The following is a 26,520-nucleotide window of genomic DNA, read 5'->3' as shown; positions in this document are numbered from 1 at the left end:
GCCCGCCACTATGGAGGGCGCATCCTCGACATTAACATTGCGGCAGGCGGTGCTGGAAGCAGCACTCGCCGCAATGTTAAAGCCAATATTGTGCATTGCCATGCACAACGTGACAGGCACCGAGCGGTGCCTTCCACCTTGTGCATGGCAATGATGGGGGGGTACCATGGGTACCCCTCCAGTGCAGCCACCCACACCCTACACCCTCCAGGGACCCGCAATGGGCCCCCACAGTAATTTCCTGTATGCCTTTCCATGGTGGAATCTCTGCCATGGAAAGGCAGGCATCCTAATATGAATGGTGGTGCCTGCAAGACACCGCCACCATATCCTGTGCCTGTTTAGCCCGGCCAGCAATCCGACTGGCGGAAAAGCGGTGGACGGTCTTTCCTTCCGCCGTGGTGCCCCTCGCCATACTTGGTATGGCAGGGGTGAAACTGGGTCATTTGGCGGGCGTATCGCCACCGCCGGGCCAGGGGTGACCACCGCCAGCAAAGCGGTGGCGATCCACTGGTGATCCTAATAGGCCCCTTAATTTGTAACTCATCGCTATCAATTACAGAAATCAAGAGTCTTGTTGCTGAACTGTGAATCTTAAAAATGTACGCAATAAATCAGCTTAAATCATGGGTTTTCTTCTGGGATTTGCTTTTACAGTCTGATTGGTCTGGTGGTGATTGGCCTCCTCTCTGATATGTTGACCAGGGACATAACTGCAAATTGGTTTGTCTCTGCCTCTCACCTACAATAACCCCCTTCTGATAGTCCCTCTGATATTCTTAAAAGGTATAATATCTCCCATCTTCTGCGACATCCCCCAACACAACTTTTATAAAAGCTTGACATTTTTTCCAGTTGACCGAATAAACAGAAAATGTGCCCAAATGGGAAACTTTCTTTTTAAAACAAAAATATTTTGCAATTTACTACACAAACTCTGTGCATTTGACTGAAACACCTCTAAAAAAAGAAAGGATAAAAAAAAGCAGGAAGGATTTTACTTAATAGGACTACTGCAGATAGTTGAAAGTTGACTCTGCTCCTTCAAGTATATTGGAAACTGCCCTTATCCCATCATGCCCACCTGGGTAATTAGATCATTTTTTCAGCTTTCTGAGGAAGATCCTACAACTCTGCTGGTCATGCAGTTATTTTCGGCTGTGAGCACCATAGTTGAAGAGAATGGTGCAAGCAAGGGATTAGAAATAAGTCATCTATAAAGAGTTGGTGTGCGACTTTGAGTTACCACAGAATTTCCCACATTGTGTTTCTAGCTACCAAAAAAACTATTTGATCGCATTGTATCAGATATGCTTTTCAATTTCAATTGGTGAAGGTGCCTTCACTAGGGCTATTAACAGTTTGTTATCAATAATTTTAGATACCGCTTTTCAAAATAACCCTGATTTATTTAGCGCAAATCCTTTGAATCCCAAATTGGTTCGTCTAACCTAGTGTATGAGCAAATAAAAAATAGAACATCTCTGTAATCACTCTGAAAGTGCCACTAGTTCATGCCATATATGATGATTTCCCTTTGTAACAGTTTCACCATTTTTGTAGTAACCTTTGGTGCAAGCATAGGCTAAATAAATGTACTATAAAATAGATGAAGTTTCAGAAGGTCAGTTAATCACTTGGTGTGTTTTTGGGAAGCATTCTCATGATATTCTTTTGCATATTTACAGCTAATGCGCTCTATCAAGCTTTTATCTTTTGGTTTTAAGATTTCATTAGGATGGGTATGACAAGTTAATTGTGTGCTCAAAGTAAGCAATTTAAAGAGTTTGACAAATAGTACAGTTGCTTCACTAAAATATTGTCTTGATAATTGGATATTCAAAACATATAAAAGGTTACCTGTATTAATATTCTGTCCAAAATATTAAATGAAATATGTGAGATTAATGCTTCATGCATAATTGAAGCAAATCTGCAAAGGATACAATACATTGCAAAATGGATTCTTTACAGTACCTCACATTGCTTTATAAATTCTATAATGACATTTCAAGCAATTACCCAAGAGCTGTAATGACAATACAGGTGACTAGATGTATATGTTTTAGGGTTATCCACAATTAGAAATATTTTGATATGATATATTCTTCTTTACTAGTGCATGTATTGAAATAGAGATAGAAACCCTGCCGTGATACGTCCAAGGCTTGATTTTACATCTTCTCAAATGTATTTTTATCTCCGTTTTGATAACATCTTCAGTAATCCTCTATAACAGGAAATTTGGTTAAATCATCTCCCCATGCCACCCCACACCCCCAAGTTTTTGGAATTGTTCAGAAAAATATGCAAGGTTCATAAATATAATGTTTTGCATGCTCTGAGGAACAAACTGGTTAAAAATGTAAGAAAATGTGGTACATATTTGATACTTAACGTCTGACCTTAGTGAAAGGATTGCAAGTATAACAATAAGTAGCTGTCATTTTCTTTGAAAAAATATTTAGTGATTTGTTCCAATATTTATTCTTTGAAGATGTTTCAAATATATTAATTTTATTATTATTTTATTTTAGTAAATGCTATATAACAGCTAGTTCAAAAAAACAATTTGAACAGTGCCAGAATGTGGGCATCCTTAAAAAAAAAAAGAAATTGAGTGTGTGGTGATGACATTTAACTGCCACCCTTTAGTTATAGTAACAAATCCTGCTTTGGTCCTGTCACTCCTGCCTTTCATATGCATTCTAAGATTTTTGCTTGCAAACAACAAAAGTTGCTCTCAAGAATATTGTATGCAGATCTTGCGAGCTGTACAGCAATCTTGATGAGTAGGATGTTCTTCCTTAACCATTACATGGTAAAATATTTCTATTTAGACCAGGCCAATATAATTAATTTATAAAAGAGTAGGTAATTATGAAGTAAGATGTTATTGATTTTTATGCTGTGCATCTACTAATCCAGTGATTAGCCTGGGCAACCTGATTTTATGTTTCCCAAATTCTGTTTCGTGAATGTCAAACAGCAGTTTGTCTTTGATACTCCTGCAGCATTGATCAGTGCTCTATAATAACCCATGTACTGGTACAATTTTTAAATGGGCAAGGTGGGGCAGATTTTTTAGCGACTACTTAAAAAAAAAAACGAACTCAATATCTTGAGTAATTCACCTTTTTTTTGTTTCCATTCCAAATTAGATCTAACTAGAATCCAAAGGCTATGGAAAAAAATCTATTTAAGTCTTTCCCAAGCTATTTTTAGAGGTTTTTTCTATTTGACAAGTCTCTCTAAAACTACTATGCTCATGGACCATGACGAATCTTGGTCAAAGGTTTGAGGAAAATGTTCACATAGGCTAGAAGAGGAGGCTCACAGAGCACACCCCCTTGAAATATTTGGGACAGCATCTGACCCAGTGGAGTACCTTCCCTGTGATGATCCGGTCCAAGATCCTCTTGAATTTCAGTGTCTGTCTTCAGCAAGTGGCTTGGATACTTCCCCAAAGCAAGCTATGGAACTCACCACTGGACCACCAACGCATGAGGTAGTGTCACTGCATAATGTCGTGTTAAAATCTGCAGAGGTTTTGGATTTGCAGCAACTATCAACTGAGAGAAACAACGATATCCTCACTGAGGTCCTCCTACCCACGGCAACCTCGTCGGAACCTCTTGTCCCCTTCAGTGAGGCTCTGCTACAACACGTCTTTGCAGTGTGGGCGATTTCTCTATGCCATCAGCGAATAGACTCCCATGCCCGCTGTTATTATGCAGCCTCTGGTGATCCAGCCTTCCCCTCCACACATCCTTCTTCGGAGAGCCTAGCCATCCAATTTTCCTCTTCAGGGTCTCAATCTTGTTGGGCTTTTCTTACAACTCCCTCTGACAGAGAATCAAAACTCCTGGAAGCTTAGGGCAAGAATGCCTTTTCTGCAGGGAGTATGGCCTTAAAGTCCTTCGGGGCCAACTGCCTTCTTGCCCGCTGGAAACATACCTTGGGGGACTTGGCCCTAATGATTCTACCCGGCGTCTCAGCTAACATGATGGACCATTTTCTAAGAGGTTATCGTAGATGGTCATCATGCTTTGCGGCACATAATTAAGTCTGGACGGGTCATTGCGGACTCCATCGCCTGAGCCGTTGGTACCTCCATTTCAGTGCAATGTCATGCTTGGCTCTGAAGATCGAACTTCTCATCGGATGTCCAACTCAGTCTCACAGACCTCCCTTTTGATAGTCTGATGTGGCTCTGCTGTTTTGGTGAAGAAGTAGTCATGAAAGAAACTGATGTCAGTGTGCCAAGGTTGCCCCTATATAGGCACCGTGCACATCAATTCTGACGCAGAGTGGATCAACACCGTCTACTAGCGCACAGAGGTACTGCTCAAGATTTTTCGTATCCAGTCTGACATCTGGTGAATACTCTAATATGAGGAATCTGCAGTTAGAAGTCTCTATCAGAATAAACTTTTGAGTTGCACTGTTTCAGTTTGCCTGTAGGTCATGTTCAGTGAGGGATGTAATCCTGCCACACTGGATAAAGTCATAGTTAAGAAAAAGAACTTTGGAGTTGGTGATCTGCTAAGTGAAGCTGAATTAGTAACCTGCCTAGAGACTATGATGACTTATTATTTATATCTGTCATTTTGTGATTACACGGTTCAACAAAGGTTTTCTTTTGATGATTGCTTATACTCCTCTTCTAGTCATAGCCTGATGGACAAACTTATGCTTGTGGTATTTGTATTGTGAAAATGTAGTCCAAAGGCAGCGAAAACGTCATACAGGGTCCAAGGAAAGCAACAAGTCATAGAAGTAGCTTGCTTGAGTACTGTTTTTTATTAACACATTTGATTGCATTTCGAGAACAATAAACAAAACATTATTGCAGTGATCATTGTCATACACTGTGTTGTGGGCCAACAGGGTGGCCGCAGCCAAACATATATATAAATAAGCATTTGGAATGCATTCCCTGTGGTGGGCACTGCAGGATATATGGAGTCGTACTGGCATACATAGAACAAAGTTTAAGAAAGAAAAGCAAAAAAGTTTAACTACGAAGCAACCACTCATCCACCCGAAAACATTGACCACCATATAAAGTCCGTGTCTGCTTGAGAATCAACATGAATCAGAGAGAGTGAGAGATATCCACCCATATAAGAAATCACAAGGGTCAACATGCATCACATGAAATTAAGCAGACACATTGGACTCATACTTTAAACAGAAACAAAGCCCCAGCACTACCCCCTGTACAAAACAACAATCCAAGAATACTCTAACCCAGCCTCTCCGTTCATTCCAACACATCTCACACAATTAATTTTGTGGACCTGGTCAAAGCAAGCAGGCCTGCCGGCAGCCCGTCTGACCCCTGTCCACCACAATTGTTCAAGATAAATCTTTTAACAACCTCTGCTGCCACTCCAGCAAAAAGAATCGTCAACGATTCCTTCACTAGAATTCACAAAATCACACATACACCCTTTACTGAAGAAAACAAACTTGGACCCGCTGAACCCTGACAACTACAGACCCATTACAAATGGACCTTTCTTGGGCAAACTGATAGAAAGAGCAGCGTTCGCCCAGATGTCACAATTCATTGAAGAGAATGACATACTCTCAGACTTCCAAACAGGATTCCGTCCAGGAAGAGGCACTGAATCTGCCCTCCTTGCCATCTGGGATGACCTGAAGAATACAGTTGACCGCAGCGGGGTTGCTGCGCTACTCTTGGACCTCTCGGCTGCCTTTGACATGGTTGACCATGACACTCTGAAACAAAGACTCTATGAAACCGGCATAGAGGGAGCTGCTCTAGACTGGATCTCGTCCTACCTTCGAAACGGAACTAATGTCATCCATACCCCACTTTTCACGTCCAAACCATACTCCACAAAAACAGGGGTCCCTCAAGGTTTTATCATCTCGCCCATGCTTTTGAACATCTACATGAACTCATTACCGGCACTGATCAATCAATTTCACTTCACATGCTATAACTATGCAGATGACACGCAAATACTCCTTCAAATTGAATGCCCCAAAGACATTGAAAAATCCCCAATTTTCAGTTGTCTCAGAGCCGTGGATCAGTGAATGACTTTGAGCCATCTCAAATTGAATGCTTCAAAAACAGAAATACTCACGTGTGGCGATTAGAAACATTACGACCCGCCTGCCGCCTGGCCTGATGAACTGGGATCACCACCTAAAGTATCGAAGGAAGTAAGAAACCTCGGAATGACCATGGACTCCAAGCTGTCGATGAATGCCCAAGTGGAAAAACTAGCAAGATCCAGCTTTGTCACTATAAAAACAGTGCGATAAATTTTCCCTCATTTGGGATTTCCACACAAGGTCCAAGCTACCATCTCCCTTGTTCTGTCCAAACTCAATTACGCCAATAGCCTCTACCACGGATCACCTTTAACGACCATGAAAGAACTACAACGGATTCAGAACTCGGCTGCCAGACTACTCTTGCATATCAAACCGCGAGACCACATCTCACCTGCCTTGAAAGCCCTGCATTGGTTACCGGTTGCCAGAAGATCCACGTTCAAGCTACTTTGTATCACCCACAACGCAATACATGGAATGGGACCGCTCTTCATCAGGAATAAAATCACCAAACAAAGGAACCTATAGGTTTCTATAGGGGCATCTCGCCTCAAATTCCCAAGATACAAGAAAAAAACCATGGTTGGCACATCCTTCTCTGTTCAAGCAGCCAAACTATGGAACTCTTTACCCCCCGACATAAGAACCACCGACAACCACCTTATCTTCAGAAAACTACTCAAGAATTGGCTCTTCCTCACATAAGCACCATACGCACACATACATTTACAGCATATTCCTCTGTATATAAGCATTAATTTTCACTATAGATATGTACTTACCTTTGTGTATTGCTTTGTATAAACATGTAGAATAATTATGTTGTTGTAAGTAAATATATAAATAAATAAAAATCATCTTTGGTCTACATGTACTTACTTCCATTGTGCATCAATGTACCTTCCATGTACTTGAATCTGTGTGTCTGTTACTTTTCTCTTGAAAAAGCATATCCGATGCACTACCCTATTACTCATCCTGTACCTCTATCAATATCTTTAATCTATATATACTTACCTCCTTTATGCATCTATATACTTTCAGTGTACTTATGGATCTATATATTTATCACTTTCTTCTAATTTAGAATTTCAAATGCACTACCCTATTTCTCAGCCTATACTTCTCTCAATATATCCTCTGGCCCAACCTTCTGACTCATCTCAAACTCCTTTCTACTACTCTTTCCAATGCACTACCCTATCTCACACCCTATACATCTATCAATATGTCTTCTACATCCACTCTCTCATTTATCCCAAACCCTATACCACTACTATGATCCCCAAAATAACACTTTCTAGACTCTCTCCTACTCTACCCCTCCTTGCATCATCTGATACCTCTTTTTACTATAACGATCCCCCAAAACAAACCTTTCTAAACTCTTCCCTCTGACTTTCCCCTCAAAACCCCCTTTTTACTCATCCAAAAGCATCCTCCTACTGCTCTGACCTAAAAAAAAAAAATTCTCACTCTTCTGTCCATTCACTATCCTTTTCAATCAAAATAACAGACTAACATGTTTACTTCTCAAATTCCATATTCCACTATACTAATTCACCACTAATCCTTTATGGGTTCCAGAGTAGCGTGCTGCTCGCCAATAAAGTGTTTCAACACCTGTTAGAATCCGGGTTCTCTGGCTGGCACAGGTAGGTACCTGGGACAAGCAGGGAACCTTTCCTCTAGTCAGGGTAAGGGGTTACACTCCTAAAATAACCCCTGCTCACCCTCTAGGTAGCTTGGCGCGAGCAGACAAGGCTTATCTCAGAGCGTTATAGGTTAAGCATTTGTGAACACATACAGTAACCAAGTGACAACACTACAAATGGACACCACACAGGTTTTATATTAAAAATAAGGATTCTTTATATAGAGTTACCACAAGACCATTAAACGACAAAAATACACAATACTGTTACTTTAGATGGTAGAAGTTTGCTTAGTTCTCTTAAGTTCTTAAATGCGACACTTTAAGTCAATGTACCTTAGATGCGACACGCAGGGCAACAAAAGTGTTGCAACGATGCTGATGCGATGAAGTTTTTGGTGCAAAGAAATAAAGACGTGAAGATCTTCCAGATGCGTTACGCTTCTCCGATGTTGCGAGGAGACTCGACGCGTCAGCTGCAGCGACGTCACCCTTTACGCGATGCGACGACAGCAGCCCTGGCAGCGGCACTCTTCTCTGACGTTTGCGAGACGCTTCCGCTCGATGCGATGTTGCAGCGGCGACACCCCTTTACGCGATGCGACGACAGCAGCTCCGACGGCGGCACGCTTCTCCGTGGATGCGAGGCGCTTTTCTTGATGCGGTGCAATGCGACAGCTACGATGGCTGCGATGGCGACACGCTTCTTCCTCAATACGAGACTCTTCTCTTGATGTGGTGCAATGCGTCAGCTACGATGGCAGCGATGGCGACATGCTTCTTCGGCGTTGCGAGACACTTCCTGGACGATGCGAGATGCTTCCTCTCGATGCGATGCTGCAGCGGTGACACCCTTGACGTGATGCGACGACAGCAGTTCCGACGGCGGCCCGCTTCTCCTTCTTGAGTCGTGCTTCCAGCTCCTTGCGACACACAGTCCCTCAGAAGGCCCAACAACAGCAGCAGGCACTTCCAAAGAACTCTGGGGAGCTGGGGGGTGAAGTCCACTTGTCCTGGGACTTCGTTCAGGGGGCAAGCTCAGCACAAGCCCTTGGAGATCTTTTGAAGCACAAGTTGAAATAAAGTCTTTGTAGTCTTTCTCCTCTCCTTTCAGCAGCAAGGCAACCACTAAAGGCCAATCCCCCAGGTCAGGGACAGTACTCCTCCTTACAGCTTTCCCGGTTCCTTCTCCTCTGGCAGAGGTTCTTCTTGTCAAGCAGGATCTAATTTCTTGGGAGCAGGGTCCCAATACTTATACCCCTAATTCCTTTGTTCCTCTGGGGTAGAGGGGACTTTGCCCAGTCCAAACCAGTTCTTGAGCACTTTGTTGACATGACTCTGCCTTTCTATTCAGGGTGCAGGGCAGAGACATCAGCCGCTCCACAGGAGGTGGAGCCAGCATTGTGGTGGCAGAGCACAGCCCTATTCAGAGTCCAGGTGCACTCCTCCCACCCATCTGGATGTCAATCTCTCTATTCACCACCAGGCTACCCAGCCCTGCCCCTCTGGGTTTCCCCAGCCCTGTCACTCACACAAACCAGACCGGCAGATACACATCATAGCAGAGGTGGGCTGAAATGGTTAGGCAAGCAAATACCAACTCTCTAAAAGTGGTATTTGCAAACACAGAATATTAAAATAAACTTTACAAAAAGATGTATTTTATTATTCTGAGTTCAGGCATACTAAACTCGGTTTTCTACCATGTTCCCTGGGTCTGTTAGGATCATAGGATGTAACAATTCCAACAGCCCATTCTGGGCTATGGGAACAGGTAGCCTTGCAATAGTGAAAAACGAAAATGGCTGTAATTCACTATTAGGACATGCCACACACACCAGGGCTTGTCCTACCTTATGCTTACAATGCACCCTGTCCTTGGGCCTACCATAGGGGTGACTAATATGAAGTTAAGGGAAGGTTTAGGGACTGGCAAGTGGGTGCACTTGCCCAGTCAGCATGACAGTACCAGACTGCACGCAGGCTCTGCAATGGCAGACCTTAGATACATTTTACCAGGCTGCTTCTGTGGGTGGCACTACCAGTGCTGCAAGCCCACCAGCAGCATTTGTATTTACAAGCCCTGGGCACTCCTGGTGCACTTTACTGGGATCTGACAGTAAACCAAATAAGCCAATCATGGAATCCAACCAACATATACATTTTACAGTAGGGAGAGCATTTGCACTTTAGCACTGATCAGCAGTGGTAAAGTGCCCAGAGTCATAGAACAGCCAACAACAGGACAGAAAAAATACAGGAGGAAGGTAAAAATTTCAGGGATGACCCTGCAAAAAGGGCCAAGTCCAACAACACCCCATCAGGGTTACCAGCGCTATATAATTGCAAACCTTTTCCCTTTTCTACCCCTCCCCAACCCTTCTCAATCCAAATAACTGACTAACATATCCACCACTCAAATTACTTTCATGTTGTCCCATACTAATTCAACATTAGACCTTATGGGTTCCAGAGTAGCGTGCTACTCGCCAATAAAGCGCTTCAAAACCCCATCAAGGGGTAGCAAGCGCTATATAAATACAAACCTCTTCTATCCCGCAACCTACCCTTCTCTATCCAAATAACTCAATAACATATCCACCACTCAAATTACTTCATACTTCACTATACTAATTTTCAACACTAATCCTTAATGGGTTCCGGAGTAGCGTCCTACTCGCCAGAAAAGTGCTTCAACACCCATCATGGGTAACCGGTGCAACATGAATGCAAACCTTTCTTCCCTTTTATCCCTCCGCTACCTTCTCACTCCAAATAACTGACTAATATCCACCACTCAAATTACTTTCATATTTCACCATACTAATTCAGCACTAATCCTTTATGGGTTTCCGGAGTAGCGTGCTTCAACACCCCATCAGGGGTAACAAGCGCTATATAAATACAAACCTTTTTTGTCCCTCTTCTATCCTTCTGCTATCCTTCTGAATCCAAATAACTGACTAACCTATCCACCACTTAAAATGTACTTGCATGTTTCACTATACTAATTCAACACTAATCCTCTATGGGTCCTGGAGCAGCGTGCTACTCGCCGAAAAAGCGTTTCTACGCCTCGTCAGGGGTAGTAAGCGTTATATAAATCCAATTACAATACAATACAATACAACAGTGGGGAAATGACTAGAGGCTTAGAAGTGAGAGTGCAAACCCCTTGTATGCTTCCAGGTCAGGCAGCATCCTCATCCTGGAACTTGTTCCAGTAGGGCATCCTACACCCTTGCTTTGGGTTGTTTATGCAATCCATGGTATTCCTTCCTACGTAATGCAATACTTTCCACAGAGGCCCAGCGTTGTACCTCCTCTCGCCACCCCGCCACGAGGGGCATGGTAGGAGATTTCCAATGTTGTGTCAGCATTTGTTTGGCCAGGAGAAGTGCTTAATCAACAAAAGCGGGCCTCAAGTTTAGTGGTTTGAGGCCTAGGGTATAGTCCCAAAAGTCAGTGTTCAGCTGTATCCCAGTGTGTGGACCGTGAGTGATTCTCTGATCTTCCTCCAATAGGATCATAACGTGGGTCATGACCAGACCACATGTAGTAAGTCTGTGTCATCGGCCTGGCATCTCGGGCAGGAAGGTTAAGCTGTAGGGAATATCCTATGGAGTTTCGATGGTGTTAAATATGCCCTGTGTAATAATAGTGAGGACTGGATGAGTTTTTAAAACGTGTATTCCTGGGTATCATGCAAGGGGACTCTATAAGAAAATGTCATCGTTTTGTCATGAAAAACATGGTTGAGGCCATTTCCTATTGGTTTCTCAACAGGATTAGTAAGGTACACAGCCGCTTGTCAAGCCTTTGACCAGGTATCTACCGATCCCCATTTCCTGGACAGCCTGAATCAGTGGGTTTGAGGACTGTTTATGCCTTGTGATGTAGGATTCTTTAAAGAGTGCCTCCAATTCTTTCCTAAAATTGAGCGGAGTTAGGATGGTCCTAATGGATCAGCAGTGTTGTTCCAGATCCTGCGCTTTCCAGTCTGATGGTATCCTAGCTGCAGTGTGACGAAAGACACCAGAAATTGCTGGCTGGTAAGGGGCACCCATGTAGTTTTATCAGGATGTGGGTGAAGTGAGCGTATTTCTATAGTCCCTGGATGAGACGTGCTGTAGCATGTAGGATGCTTTTACGGAGTGCCAGTCTGGAGTTTGGAGGAGAGTGTTCGCACCATCCATATACAACAGTAAAAGTCCTTTAACAGCAGTTCTAAAGTCAATCAGCCATGACCATTAGCCATTAAATAATCTTAGTTTTCTGATATGATTTTAATTGTTGTAGGATGATGGCTTTTTAAAAATAATTATTGCTACCAAGAGTCATTTACCATAGTTTAGATGATACTAATGTACAATATCATGGCAAATGAACTCGTCTCTTTCCTCCTATTCTCTTTGTTATGCCTCAGTGGGACTTGAACCTGGTTTTAATTTATTTAATGTGTGCTTCCTTTGAGCAGCTTCACTAAAGTCCTTTAAGGATCTTGACTCTCAAAACTGCGTTCCTGGTGGCAATCACCTCTGCCAGACGAGCTCCAGGCGCTTTCTTCTACGCCTCCTTTTCTCTCTGTACATCCCGACAAAGTTGTCCTTAGGACTCGTCCATCCTTCCTGCCCAAGGTTGTCTCTGCCTTCAGCATTGGGCCACCTTCTTTCCGCATCCTTCGAAAGAGGAAGAGAGGCTCCACCGTCTGGACCCAAAACGTGCACTTTCTTTCAATCTGGATCGCACAAAACAGTTCCGGGTGGATGACCAACTCTTTGTTGGCTACTTGGGTGCCAAGAAAGGTTGGGCCGTACTCAAGCGAACCATTTCTCGATGGGTCGTTTTGTGTATAAAAGCATGCTATTCTCTGGCTAAAAAGGAGCCTCCAGTGGGGCCTCGCGCCCATTCCACCAGGGCGATGGCAGCCACCACTGCCTTGGGAAGAGGAGTTCCTCTACATTACATCTGTCAGGCAGCTACGTGGGCATCACTGCACACGTTTACGAAACAGTACTGTCTGGACAGCCAAGTCCAAATAGACGGCTTCTTTGGCCGTTCTGTTCTCCAGGACTTTCTGGTGTGATCTTGGTTCGCAGACCCACCACCGGGGTTGTTATTGCTGTGGTATCTATTCTAAGGTAAGGAATCTATAACTGTGTTTCTTTCAGATGAACAAGTTACTTACCTTCGGTAACGATATACCTGTAAGAAACATTAGTTGGTTATAGATTCCTTACTGCCCCACCCATCCTCCCTGTTCTGCGAACTGATTTCTAGGGTTAAGGATATCCTTTCAGGGCCCTAGTTTTGTGCACTAGTGGTCAGTGTCTTGCATGGCACTGCTCTTCTGGCGCGGAAAGTCGTGTACAGAACTGACGTCAGCGTGCAAGGGCGGCATCTAAGTAACTGCCGCAACGTCATCCCGGCGACCACAATGCCAACGACGGACGCGGAGCCGACCAACGCCGCCTTCCGACGCACAGAGTTACTGCTGATAAAAAAAAAATTCCGCATCCAGTGTGACGCCTGGGGGTAATTCTAAGGTAAGAAATCTATAACCAACTAATGTTTCTTACAGATATATCGTTACCTAAGGTAAGTAACTTGCTCGTCGGGTTAACTGTTCTGCTGACCACCAGGTCCACCAATACAGCAGCTGCCCAGGAGGAGGTCACTGTGGTCCAGGAGGTCAGATCGGTCTCCCCACCAAGTGTGAAGATGCCAGGACCAGCCAGAGGCGCCCTGCACCAATTCCCGGGGTACCAGAGCCCTTGCAGCAACCAAAGCTTGTTTGAAGTCCAATCGAGACTCCAACGCCGAAGACAGACCAGCCGACGAGAGACGTCAGCATCGCAGAGCTCAGCATTAAGAGGGACCCAGCTGTCCTGTTTTGCCCCCCTCTGCAGCTCTAACTGAAAACCATGAGTGCCTTTGAGACACGGGTCCAACCGTCCAAAACCCTCTGCACCTGAGCTCCCTGGCTCGGGTCCTCGACAACCGACTGTGCCCCCTGTTTCAAGGACTCTCACAAACCGAGACCCCCGTTTGGAGCTCCCAGACTTGTCCCCCTCTGCAGTCTGTTTCTAGGTGTTCCCCTCTTTGCCTACAGTGTAGCTTGCAAGGGTACCAACCCGTCCAGCACCTCTGCAGCCGGTCACTCCAGGGCAGGTAAACTCGAACTGCTGGTGGTACTTTGTACCCTGGCTCCCTAGCACCGTAATTCTTAAAGGGGACCCCCGCAATACGATTGCAAGTACCTGCATGCAATATATGTTTCATCATAGGAAAGCATTACCGCACAAAACGCATTTCTGCTACAATTTTACTTACTTGTAAAAATTCATTTCTCGAAAATGCTTACCTAATTACAAAGTTCATGGTGTCAAATTATATGTATATAAATACTTGTTGTTTTCCTAAATTGGTCTTGAGTTTCTTCTTGAGTGTGTGTCTCATTTATTGACTGTGTGTTAAACAAATGCCTAACACTGCCCTCTGATAAGCCTAAACTGCTCGCCCACACTATCACAAAAGAGAACATTTGGGATTATTGTATAGTGTACCTCTTTTTGGTACGCTACATATAAAGCAAGCTTCCTACACATATGAATAGAACCCGGGACTCTAGGTATAGCCATATTTATTTCAGGTCTTTTTTCTGTATTGTAAGAGCAAAAACTACTAAATTCCGTCCTGCTCATCCTGGGTTCTTCTCTAACCTATATTTAATCATTCCATTATATTTTTCACCTATTTGATATGCTACAAATTACTAGAGGTTAGCAGTGGTCCTGAACTTTTCTACTTGAATCTTGTATACTTACCCGCTCCTTCCCCATTGTATTGCCTCCATACTGGTTACCTCTATGCCAAAATCTCAGCCTTTATTTTTAAGCTGGGTATGGTAAAATGTAAGGTTGTTGATGAAACCTGAACCCTCCTTAAAGAAGCATCACTGATGCTTGAAGGCAAAGAGGGATAACTGCCTTTAACTGGAATATAACATCTATAGATATGTATGTTACTTAAGTGTCATACTTGTCAACTCTGTGTGTGTGTGTTCACATACAGCGGCCCTGGATTCCACCTCATAAGCACTCATGCTTTTGCAGAATTGTTAATCACCCCAGCTGCAAGCTGTACTTAATACCTTACGTTCACCTTATCTGTTTGAATTGTTTTTTATAGCAAGAATAAAAAATAAATTGATTAACCCATGTGTGTGACCATGAAGCACATGCTGCAATTTATTGTTTTTTTGTAACCAAAAAGACACTTTTAAATGAAAACAAGATTTGTAAGTATGTCTATTGGCTATGTATTCTAGATGTAATTTTGTTTCCTGCTTAACAATATAGATAGTTGAGTTTTAAGAAATCACTAATGCAAAACTAGTTAGTTGTGACTATCTATTCTGATGTCTCAAATGCCATTTAAGAACATGAGTTATTTTTTAGCCCCTGCTATTTCCTTGAACGTGACATTGAGCTATTGCCGCTATACTAACTTTTATGCAGATAGTTTAGCATGCATACTTCTTGTATTGATTTAACATTTATATAGTGCTTCATGCCCCTGATGATTTTACAACACTTTCTCAGTGGATGGGTAGCAGGACACTGTATGTTTTGGAGTATGAATGTGAGCTTGCTGAGCTGGACATGGACTTCAGTTTTCTTCCATTTTAGATACCACTATAACGAGTGATGTTGGGAGTAAAGTGCACTCCGAACTTATAAAATACATTGTGAAGAAAAATGTGTAATCTCTTCTCACCCTTGCCATGATGTCCTCTATGTAAGATACTTTTTTTCCACAGTGAGCCAGCAGTTGTTACCTACACTGCACACTCCCTTTCCTCAACCCCTTGTGTAACCTCCATTCCTTTTGACTTCTGACATTTTTATATTATTCCGTATAATACTGTCTCTTAAGTGTATTGGAAATCATGATGCTGCATATTCAACAATGTTTTGAATAAACAAACATTAATCAAATAGCTGCAAAAGGTTAAACAAACAATGAAACTCTCAATCGAAATGTACTAATCACTTACCTTGTTTGTGTATGAGCCCTTATAATGTACACACTTTTGTCCCAAATCTTTAGAAGTAGTTGTATGTTTCTGATGGACATTTGTTCTTGTCTGTAGACATACCCGTATTCATACAGGAGAGAAGCCCTATAAATGTGGTGAATGTGGAAAGACCTTTACGGTGAAGTCAACTTTGGATTGTCATGTGAAGACACACACAGGTCGGTAAATGTAATTTCTGCAAGAGCATGTTTGTTTGTCAATGTGCCAGTTAATTTAGTTTTGAAAATGCATGTGTATATTCTGTATGTGTGCATGTATGTGTAAGCTAGAAAGATGTTTTTCAACAACTCTGTGCATTTTGTAGCTGTGAAGTGAAAAACGACAACATTTAAACTGTCGACAGCTTGGTGGGCGTGTCACTGAAATGCTAGTCATTTTCTATCAGAAGCCAGGAACATGACAATCTAATTGCGTTGTCACATATTGATCAGGCAGTCAAGGTAGGCTTTCAGTCAAATAGACCACTTAATCAAATTACTGTGGCCCAGAGATAGTGATTCTTGACCCAGATTACATGGAATTTCAGTTAGAAGCTGTGAAGAGAGCCTAGAAACATTTATCACAAGCTTCTTCGTAGAAGGGACACTGCACCTCTTGCAAATATAGACGAGACCTTGCAAATAAAATGCCCCTCTCAGCAGTGCAATAGCTTGGAATATTGTGGATGGAAAAGCATTTGACTGTGTGTGGGTTTCAGTCCCAAATGTCCACTTAATGTCTTCAGAGGCCCCTCTTTTTTGTTTTGAAAAATGTACTGTAAATTTATACTTGTTTGTTACTTCATGCAGTTAGTTTATTTTCCTTGCTTTGCTAATTCTTCAGTCACTTTCCTTGGTATCTGTTCATGCTGTGGTTAACAGTTAAATCATTTTTTTATAGGCCACAAGTAGATTCTAAGACTGTTACTTGTTAGGTATGAAACCACATTCCGCTTATTTGTTGTGTGGTAATAATTGGTTACACCAGAGATTATGGCTTTTAAAAATAAATAGGCTCATTGCCACAGGTACAGAGTGGCTTTTGGGGAACACACATTTCTGTCATTTCATCCCTTGCCAGAAAGCATGGTAATGCAGCCTTCCTTCTGTCCCAAGCAGAATTCTTGGACTTTTCCCACTGCGCCTCCAGGTTGAGAGTCCAAGAAATTTGAGTCAGCGGATAAGTGTTTTTTTTCGGGAGAGAGTTTAACCCTGCGTTTCATGAATGATGCATGGACAAGTAACTGGTGTCAGGATACCGGGTGGCATTATATGGCTCCAGTGATGCCACACCGACTTTGCTTCTGGCACGGAGATGGAGCCCGCACCACCTGCTGGCGTGCAAAAGCTGTCAAAAGGTTTCTGTATCCTGTTTGGTGCCTAGTGGTGCTCAAAAGATGAGGAGTCTGCAGGTTGGTAGAGTAAACACCAAAGCAAGTTACTTTTTCTTTTTAGCTAGTACGCAGTGGCCTGCTCGTCTCTCACAGGCCTTGCTGAAATTATATTGATTCTAAAATTCTGAGGATGAATCTCACACAATACTAAACTCTCTTGGTTGATCAAAGGTGCCTATGTATTCTGACAACTGGAAATGTTAGTTATATCTTTGTTACTGAACAGTAGGATCTCCCACAAAATGGAGGTCTGTTTAAAACTTGTGCTGCAAATGCCATCATTAAGAATGATATTGCTTCGCCACAATATAAGCCTTCCTTTTCCAACAATATGTACCTGGAGGTGTTGCAGAAACAGTTAATTAAATCCCAGCATCCCACATACAGGAAAATAAATTAATAGTAATGTATTTTATTCTAGCGAGAACATTGAAAGTAATAAACGTGGGAACTCAAGAAGTTGTACATGGGTCTTGGCTGCCTAGTAAATGTGTAAGAGACCATGAACAGCAAGATCTGTTCAGCCCCCCCCCCCCATTGTTTTAATGACTGTGTTGCAAGTGTCCTTAATCATTAGAAAGTTTAACCCACATATGGGGTGGTCGTTGAAATTACTTTCCCAACTAAGGGTTGTAAGACTGGCCTATTCTTTCCTCTATGGGAAGACAGTTTGGTTGTGATGTCTGCTAGAATGGTGCATATTTGTAGATTACAGACTATCCCTTAATTTAAGAAAGGCAATTTCAGTTGGCTACAATCATACGCACTGCAGAAACCCGCCATTAAAAATTGACTGGCAGGAACGTTCTAGGTAACCATGACAGAGGTTCTTTCATCGCTTCCACTTAATTTTATTATTGCCAGATTTCAGCAACTCTCACATGATCAAGTTTGTCTTCTCAAGAGTATGCTAATTTTGCATTTGTCTCTTTAGGCACCCATGATTATTGATCCTGCTGAATGTCTTTGTGGCCATCAAAGCAGCCACAACCGGTCTCAAACACACATTTTCCTTTAAAGTTCAACCGTTATGTTGGAGGTATTTTAAAAGGTTTTCCTACTGAGAGCATGGATTCTACAGAGGCCATTGTCTCAGGTTACTTTCCTTTCAACAGTACTATGACACCAGTCCCCACAGCACTAATTTCACAGCAGTCAATATTGGTTGTGTCTATTTTTGGTTGACAACTTTCACAATGACACACAGTGTATAGTTTACTCTGTCTTGGCTACTTCAGGACAATGGCTGGGGGCAAAGACACCAGTGAGGATGAACTTAACACTAACTAACTCTGTACACTCGTATCAGTTTTATTTTTGTAAGCAATATAGTTCATTACTTAACAGCAGCACATATTGCTTTTCTGGGGATAGAAAAAAACAATTTAAAGTTCTTTTGATGGGAAATGATGTCCCTTTCCTATTCCAGTGACATCTTACACTGTCTGCTTGCCTATACTTGGTCAAGAGCCTGGCAGCATTCTTATAGAATTGGACAAGGGGGGCTTAGGCAGTGACTATCAAGAGAAGAAACTTTGGCAAAATCTTACCCTTGTTTTAAGGTAGAGAAATGTAGCCAAGGTCTAAACCAAATTAAATGTCTCGTACACTAGTGTTAAAATCCATTGCTCCATAATGATGATACATCATCTCAGCATTAGAAAAAGCAGATTCATTTTTCAACCGCATTGACCTTTTAGAATCCTTTGCACCTCCTGCCCCATGTCTTTACTCTGCTTGAGGGGATTGTAGTAGAGTCAGATAGGACGGATAAGGAAAGTGTACGGAAGAAATGTTCTTCATTGATTTAAAGGCGGTATATGCCTCCTCTCACTTAAGATATGGCAGTGAATCATTTATTCTTGTCTGTTTTCTCCCTTAGTTTATCGGGCCTTACACATACATGTATTTGAGCCACCATCTCCGATTACAAAATACATTGGTGTCTGCTATTTGGGCTGTAGGTATTGAGTGGTACCTGTCCACCTACACCCTGCCATAATTAGCTACAAGGAAGCGGTTACAGCTCACCACTGTTAAGCCCCTTCCCCCATCACCTCTTGCTGGTGCTCCACTCTCCATAGGCTCACTTGGCCACTGTTCGTCTTCCCAAGATTCCTTAATATAGGGTGCTCAGCAGGGCTCGGAAAATCTACTTGCCCGCTCGCATTTGCGAGCCAGATTTAATTAGTGCGAGCTATTTTTAGGTCCAACTCGCCCTTTTGGCGAGTAGGAAGACAAACTAACTTTTGACCGCTGCCTCTTAAAGCAGAACAAATGTGACAAGATAGCAAGATTTAAAGGCATCTTTATTGCACACAAAATGAATGAGCAATAAAAATGCCTTTAAATCTGGTTAACTTGTCGCATTTGCTCACAGAGGTCAAGTGCATTACAGTTAGGTTTGCTAGATTTTGTAAGTTACTAAACCTGCTGGTCTAGTAACAATCTTTTGATTTTTCGAGCCCTGATCAGTATTTTTACTAGTGATTTCCAGTTGCCAAACTCATGTAACAAAGTATTGAGCGCTTGTCTGGGCTTTTCAGTGGAACATTAGCAGAACCTGACTCAGTAAGACTGCTGAGCTTAGGTGCTGTAAGCTTTGAATGCCTGAGTCTGCTTTCTAGAGAATATTAGTCTTCATATTCAGCTGTGTATAGTCAGTTTGTCTACTAGCAGTGGGCCTTAGCTCTCCTCTGCTTCTGCCCCTCATGGTTTCTCCACTGCCTCACTTTTCTCAATTTCTTCTCTGCACCCACTCCTCTCCTTCTTTCCTCTGCTCCTGCTCTGCTCAGTCTCACTTACTCACCGCTGCACTTGCTATCATGTCTAGTTTTTCAAACAAACATGCCAAGGCATGAGCTCCTTCCGTTCTGAGTCTGGGCCTGCTGGCCTGTCTGCATCTGTAAATTCCAGAAACCCTGGTAGTCTCCGGGCTTGGTGCAGCTACTCTGTGGCCACACCATTATCAGTGGGGTGAATTAAGACTTGCATATCGATATCCAGCCGTGGGCTCCCCACTGCAATAATCTAACTGAATTAGCCCCTTGGAATTGTCGGGCTCATGTTCTCATCTGTGTTTTTTCTCCCTCCCTGTATGGTGACCATTTTTCCACGATCACCTGCTTCCTTGTTTTCTAACTTTTTTACTGAAGTCCATCAGCTTTGAGGAATGAGAGTTCCCCATTTCTCTGATAATTTCCTCCATTTCCTGGAAGTACTTGTGGTGATACTTCCCCATGTACCTAAGCACTGTGCTTTAAAAGAAACAACTCAAGAACTGGTTAAACTTCTGAACTTGTGTTTTCAGGATCCATGCTTTGTTAAAGGTACAGCACATCATGATATCAGTTAAAAGCATAAGATGAACTGAATAATTATTTTTATGGAGGTCCCCTGTCTAATAATGTGTTATTTTTTGCTTGACCTAGTAGACTAGTGCTAAGGCCGAGAGTCCAAGCAAAGCAATGCAAGGTGCTTTCATTACAAACCACCACGTTCCCTCTTGAGATGTAATTGTGACCACTGTAAATGGCCCTCCTCCAAGATAATCTCGGTCTAACAGAGAAGTTCACCGTAGGTCCCACCTCCAGGAATCTAAATCTTCATTTGGTGCCAGTTACTCGTTTACAGCTTCAGCCCCACAATCTTCACAGTGTAAAAAACTAATAGGGTTTCACCTGCCTGTTTCTGATCCTGCAGAACTGGAATCAAAATGCCCAGTCGAACAGTCTTTCGACAGGTGAAGGAGAAATCAATTATTGCCATGTACTGCTTGGACTTTGATGATCCACCAAATGGGCAAAATGTCTTAGAAGCTTCTGCAGATGGAGATGTGCAGAGGTTACCAGAGACATATCCTCGGAACTAAGAACCTTTTATGGATCAGGACCTTTATACCTCGGTCCCACAAACCTGTAAGATGCGCTGTATCGCTGCCGATTTGCGTGCATGCTGCCGTGCTCATTTATGAGTAAATCCCTGTTGCACTGTACTACTGCAGCAAACTCGCTACGAGAGAGGTAAGAGGTGGATCGGCTTGAAGTTGATGCTCCTTATTAATTTGTTCGCCATTTTTCTCCACTTATTGTTTACATTTGTAGCACGTTGCAAGTAGATGAAATACATTTAAAGAAACCATGCACACCAGGATTAATCACGAGTGAGTGTTTACCTTACCATACTCCCCTCAGATCTTATTTTATAAATCTGAACTGAGAAACCATTTTGCATCCATCATGCAAGATCCTTGTGCCTGGACTTTAATTAATCATCAACAGGGAATATGATGGAAGCTGGACTTTGTTACTTTGGATGGATGAGTCAAAGTCAAACTCATCCCCCTCTTCCCCCCCCCCCCCCCCTTTTTTTTTTTGTTGCTCTGTCTCATTTTACCCCTACAAGCCATATACTTAAGTGCGTATTCTACTCAGGCGCAAACTGCTGGATCATCAATTACAATTTGGGGGAACTATCTGAAGCCCACTGAACAATTCTCAGATGAATCTTTTTGGGGAGACTTGGTAGGTGTTTAGCAACACCATCCCCCCCCCCCCCCCCCCAAAGGGGTGTATTTTTTTCATTTTTATTTTTTTAATAGTCAGGCGATCTCACACGCACAGTATTTCTGACACGTATATACTCTTTCCACACTGACTACCTCCAGTTGCTGTTCTAAGGAAGACTCACACGGTCCTCAAGCACTGCTCTTTCACTGGAGTCAAAACGTTGACGCACCATATTGTCAGTACCACATAGTTGTACCGGCTATTATTAAGGAACTGTCAAGGCATACCAGTCCAAACCAATGTGGAATTGTTGATGACAGATTGAAACAACTAACTATGAATTGATGAATATTGTTATTTATACTGTATACATTCACACTTATTTCTTAGCTCAGACACTTTTTTTCACCCCTTACGGAGTAACCTACATTGTTCTAGTGTTTTTGTAGTCAATCTAACTAATATAAGACAATATTTCTTTATACAAATGAATGTGTAGTTTAAACTTTCTTTATAGAAGAAATACTTTTGAGGAAGGATTAGTTTTGCAATTAACCCCACCAAATATACATTTTTCACAATTCTCTGACTGAACCATTATTTCTATCCCTGATGCACCTTAACAGGGCATTCCTGATCTTAAGGTCACTTGGGATCCTTTCATGTTTCCTGTCGAAGGGGATACAGGCACCTTACAGTCTTGTTAACTAATTTAGACCACATATCGAAGTAATGATCTGTCACCGCCTCCTTTGAGTCTTCTTTCCACTGCCATCTGCTATCTTTTCTATTTCGCTATTTTAACAGCAATGGGAGTATGAAAGAGGAGCTTCCTACTTAAAGTATATGGAGACTCCTCAATCTGATAGACATCTTGCTGCAGATTCCTTGACTCTCCTCAGGCGTCAGACTGGATCTGGAAAATCTTTTTCTCAGCAGTACTCTGTACAACTTCGACTCCGGATATGACGTCAGTGGAGCCATATAAGTCCTCTCTGGCGTGCTGATGTCAGTTAATTCTTTTTCTGCTTTCCATGTGGATCCAAAGTAGCGTATCTCTAGCCGTTTTAGGGCTGCTGTGACAAGCTTTTCTCGTCTGAAAAAGTGTGCTAAATTCCAATGCCCTCTGGGTTTGAGTCTTCTGTGTCCTGTGCTCGCCACATGTCTGGTACGGGCCCACATTCTATCTATATGTGGTGCTTAGGAGAACATCAGGTCGCCCACGAGTGTGACGCCTGCCAGTGGTTAAAGCCGAAGGCTCTGAGGGAGCAGCACATGAAACTTCTGATGGCGCGGTTGTTGCAGACCTTCAGCTCCTTGCGCCGTCGGTCATCCTCCCGATCCAGGGGTTGTTCCCATGAGTGCTGCTCTTCTCCCCGTGTTCAATGGCAGCTGTCACAGTCTCCGGCTACCTCTCTTGGTGAGCGGCGTCGTAAGAGATCGAAGTCCAGGGCCTCTCTGTCTCCTTTGACTCGCGGGGTGGATCGTGGTGACTCTTCTACTTCCGCTCCGGTGTCACTCCTGCTTCTCCCACATGTTCCTGGAGCCTGGTGTAAGAAAGTGGCTCTGTATATACTGTACCAAAGTAAGGTTCAGTGTGTACAGAGTCCCCAGTCCCCAGAGGTTTGGCAGAGGCTAAAGTTAGATATAACCTTACTCTCTAAAGTGGTAGCTTGGTCGAGCAGTAAGGCAGTATCAGAGGACAGTGTAAAGCATTTGTTGTACACACTCAGTCAGCAAATGGTCTCACACACTCGAGAACTGAACTCTAGGCCAATTGTTTTGTATATACAAATATATAGTTTTATTTTAGAACCAACAGTAGGTATCAAAATACTTTCACAGAATGAAATACTGTAGTTGTATACTTTCAGTAAGTAATAGACTTTTAAATGCAATAGTTACAGTTGTTGCAATAGGCAACACAAGTTGAACGCAATTATAACATTGAGCTCAATGGGAGTTTTTAAGTAAAGGTAATTTCAATTACTTTGCACAGGTTTTTCTTACTCAGGGCTGGATCCTGGATTCAGCCCTGGTGCATCTCCTGTAAACAGTTGAAAGAAATCGTTTTTGTTACACAGGCGATTTTTAAGGAATATTTGTATGTTTCAAAAATCGACAGAAGAATTTCTGGCAAAAACCAGGCAATGTTATCCTATGGAGGAAAGTTTGGTCATCGGTTAAACACAGTTGTAATTGCTTTTCAGGGTCAGTGCTGGGCCCCAAAATCCAGCACTGGGATCTCTCCTGATAACAGGTGAGTAATTTCGTTTTCGTTATTCAGCTGATTTTTAGCGAATATTTTAAAGTTTCAAAACTCGACCCTTTGAAGAATTTCCAAATGAAACCAGTCAATGTTACCCTATGGAGAAAATGTAGGTTATCGGCTTTCAGGTAAGTACTCGACTGGCAGAGTTAAGGTTCTGGGCATAGACTCAGGGGTCCCCCAGGGTCAAGTAGGTACAGTTGTTACACCCTCAGCCGCGCAGGGCCAGCCGGGTGCAGAGAGAGTCAGGCCCAATGTTAGCTTATGGCGGGCAGGGGGCCTTTGGTTGGTGGCTGCTAACAGGCAGGCCACGCGGCTGTGGGAGATGGGCTCCTGGTCACTCACACAGGGCAAGTGGGGAAGTAAGTTAGGATAGATGTTGCACTTCCAGGGGCACTCGGGCGGCTGGGTGCAGGGTGCTTTTGAGCCGTCTGGCGTTTAATGTATTTCAATGGAGAATCTGCAGGAAGAACAAAGGCTGCAAGCTCGGGGACGAAGATTCTACAGGTGCGACCACCACTTCGAGAAGTAAGTTGGGAAGCTGTAGGTTAGGTAGGCACCCAGGAGTTGGGCACAGGGCGCCGCAGGGCGCCCGGCTGCAGGGGTGCCTTTTGGTGTCTGGAAATTTTACCCTCTGCTGGTCACGGTTGGAGGGGTCCCTGGTTCTGAGGCTGTAGGCGTCAGGAGCGTCGAGGAGGGTCCTTGGGTGCTGGATTCTGGGTCACAGTCGCCGGGGGGGACGTCCTCGGCGTCTTTGTCCACTCAGGCACAGGCCGGGCTCGGCGGGTGTAGAGTGTGCTGGATTTGCGGTTCCTGGCTGGCACCAGGGGTTGTTTTGAGCAGAACCACTGCTCGTGGGAGTCCCAGTCTTTTAGATAAGCAAGGCATGCGGGTCCTCCGGGGTTTTCGAGGTTGCTGTCCGCTGGAGACGCCGGGTTTTAGCAGGAGCTAGGATCAACAGGTCTGTAGTGCTGGGGCCAAGTCAGTTGGTGTCGTCCTCTTGTTAGCAGCTGCATAGCAGGTCTTCTTTCTTCTTGTTATTCTTTCTTATTTTGGAATCGGAATCTGAGGAAGGAATGGTGCCCCTTAATACTAAATTTAGGGGTGTTACAGGTAGGTAAAGGGCAGGGACCAATGGGTCCCTTCCCTGGGGTGGGGACACCCCCTATCCTGCCACCCTCCAGTGGGAGGGGGGCAGGAGCCTAGTCCTGATTGGGTGGGGTTGGCAGAGGCTGGCACACCCCATTTCCTCACTTGGGCTTTCCCGCCAGAGTGGGGGCTAGAACTGGTGGGGACCAGTTGCTGAGTACAGCAAGTGGTCTGGGGAGGCTCACAAAGACGGCATGCCTTTGAAGCTTCCCCCCCCCCCCCATCCTGGAGGAGGAGACCTAGCACCTCGCCCAGGATGTGCATTGTTGCAGACCCACGAGAGCGGATGGCTCTCTACCCAGGGGTCCAGCAACATGTCTGCTGGGTGGCAGCCTAGGCAGCCTCTCAGTCAGGACACGGGTTGTAAGTTAGTTTCAGGGGGCAACTCTAAGTTGCCCTCTGTCGTGCATTTTACATTAAATCCCACACTGGCATCAGTGTAGGTTTAATGTGCTGAGAAGTTTGATACCAAACTTCTCAGTCTTCAGTGTTGCTATTATGGTGCTGTGGAGTTTGTGATGACAAGCTCCCAGCACCATATACTCTTAATGGCAGCACTGCACTTCTCAGTGCCCAGGAATGGACCTGGGTACAGTAGGGGTACAGGGCTCATGCACCTGTACCCACACCACTGGCATAGGGCACCCAGCTAGAGGGGTGACAGGTATGCCAGGGCAGCGTGTTTGTGGGCATGGCACACAGGGATGTGTGCCATGTCGACTCTCTGTTTTGTTCTGCACCAAGACACTCATCCTGCAAAGGCAGTGTGTGTGTGTCAGGGTACAGGGCCTCTAGGGGTGGCACAATAAGTGCTGCAGCCCTTAGGGGCCTTCTCTGGTCACAGTGCCCTGGGTACCCAGGGTACCATTTACCAGGGGCTGACCTGTGGCCAGAGATGCCAATTGGGCTTTGTTTTTTGGGGAAGGAACACAGACCCTGGGGTCCTGATTGGCAGGGCCCCAGAGCACATCAAGTCAAAGAGCATCAGTAGTCTGGCAACAAAATAAATAAAAGGGGGGGTTTACTGCAACAGAAACCCACTTCCTCACACCTGGGCAACCTGGAACCAGATGCAGGAGTACCTCAAGGCTCTGCATTTTGTCTTTGGGCCTCATCTCCCTCTGGAGTGCCTGCGGGACCCAAGTAGGTCGTCGGTGCAGTAACTGTGTCATCACCGACAGGTTCGCCCTCAGTGGCAGCTGAAGTCTCCGAAACAGAGGCGTTGGTGCACGATCCTTCAGGACCGCCACTAGTGACATCGGTCGACTCCGACGTGATGTTGGTTGCTCCACTGGTGCCTATTTTCACAGCGCCGGAAGACTCAGAGCTGGAGTCAGTGCATGACACGGCTGTGCACTTCGTAGGGTCGGC

At 43.9% G+C, this 26,520-nt stretch overlaps 1 protein-coding gene across 3 annotated transcripts in view; it reads left to right on the top strand.

The window, feature by feature from the left end:
- ZNF236 (zinc finger protein 236) overlaps positions 1-26,520 on the top strand; it is a 1,017,074-nt gene that overhangs the window by 586,817 nt on the left and 403,737 nt on the right. For all 3 annotated transcript variants that reach the window (XM_085606997.1, XM_085606996.1, XM_085606998.1), the window contains exon 21: positions 15,906-16,009. In XM_085606997.1, the coding sequence (XP_085463123.1) occupies positions 15,906-16,009 (104 nt within the window). The remainder of the gene's footprint in view (positions 1-15,905; positions 16,010-26,520) is intronic.

This window comes from Triturus cristatus, chromosome 5_2, assembly GCF_964204655.1.
Source record: "Triturus cristatus chromosome 5_2, aTriCri1.1, whole genome shotgun sequence".
Lineage (NCBI taxonomy): Eukaryota > Metazoa > Chordata > Amphibia > Caudata > Salamandridae > Triturus > Triturus cristatus.
This window is presented reverse-complemented; position numbering and strand designations above follow the sequence as displayed.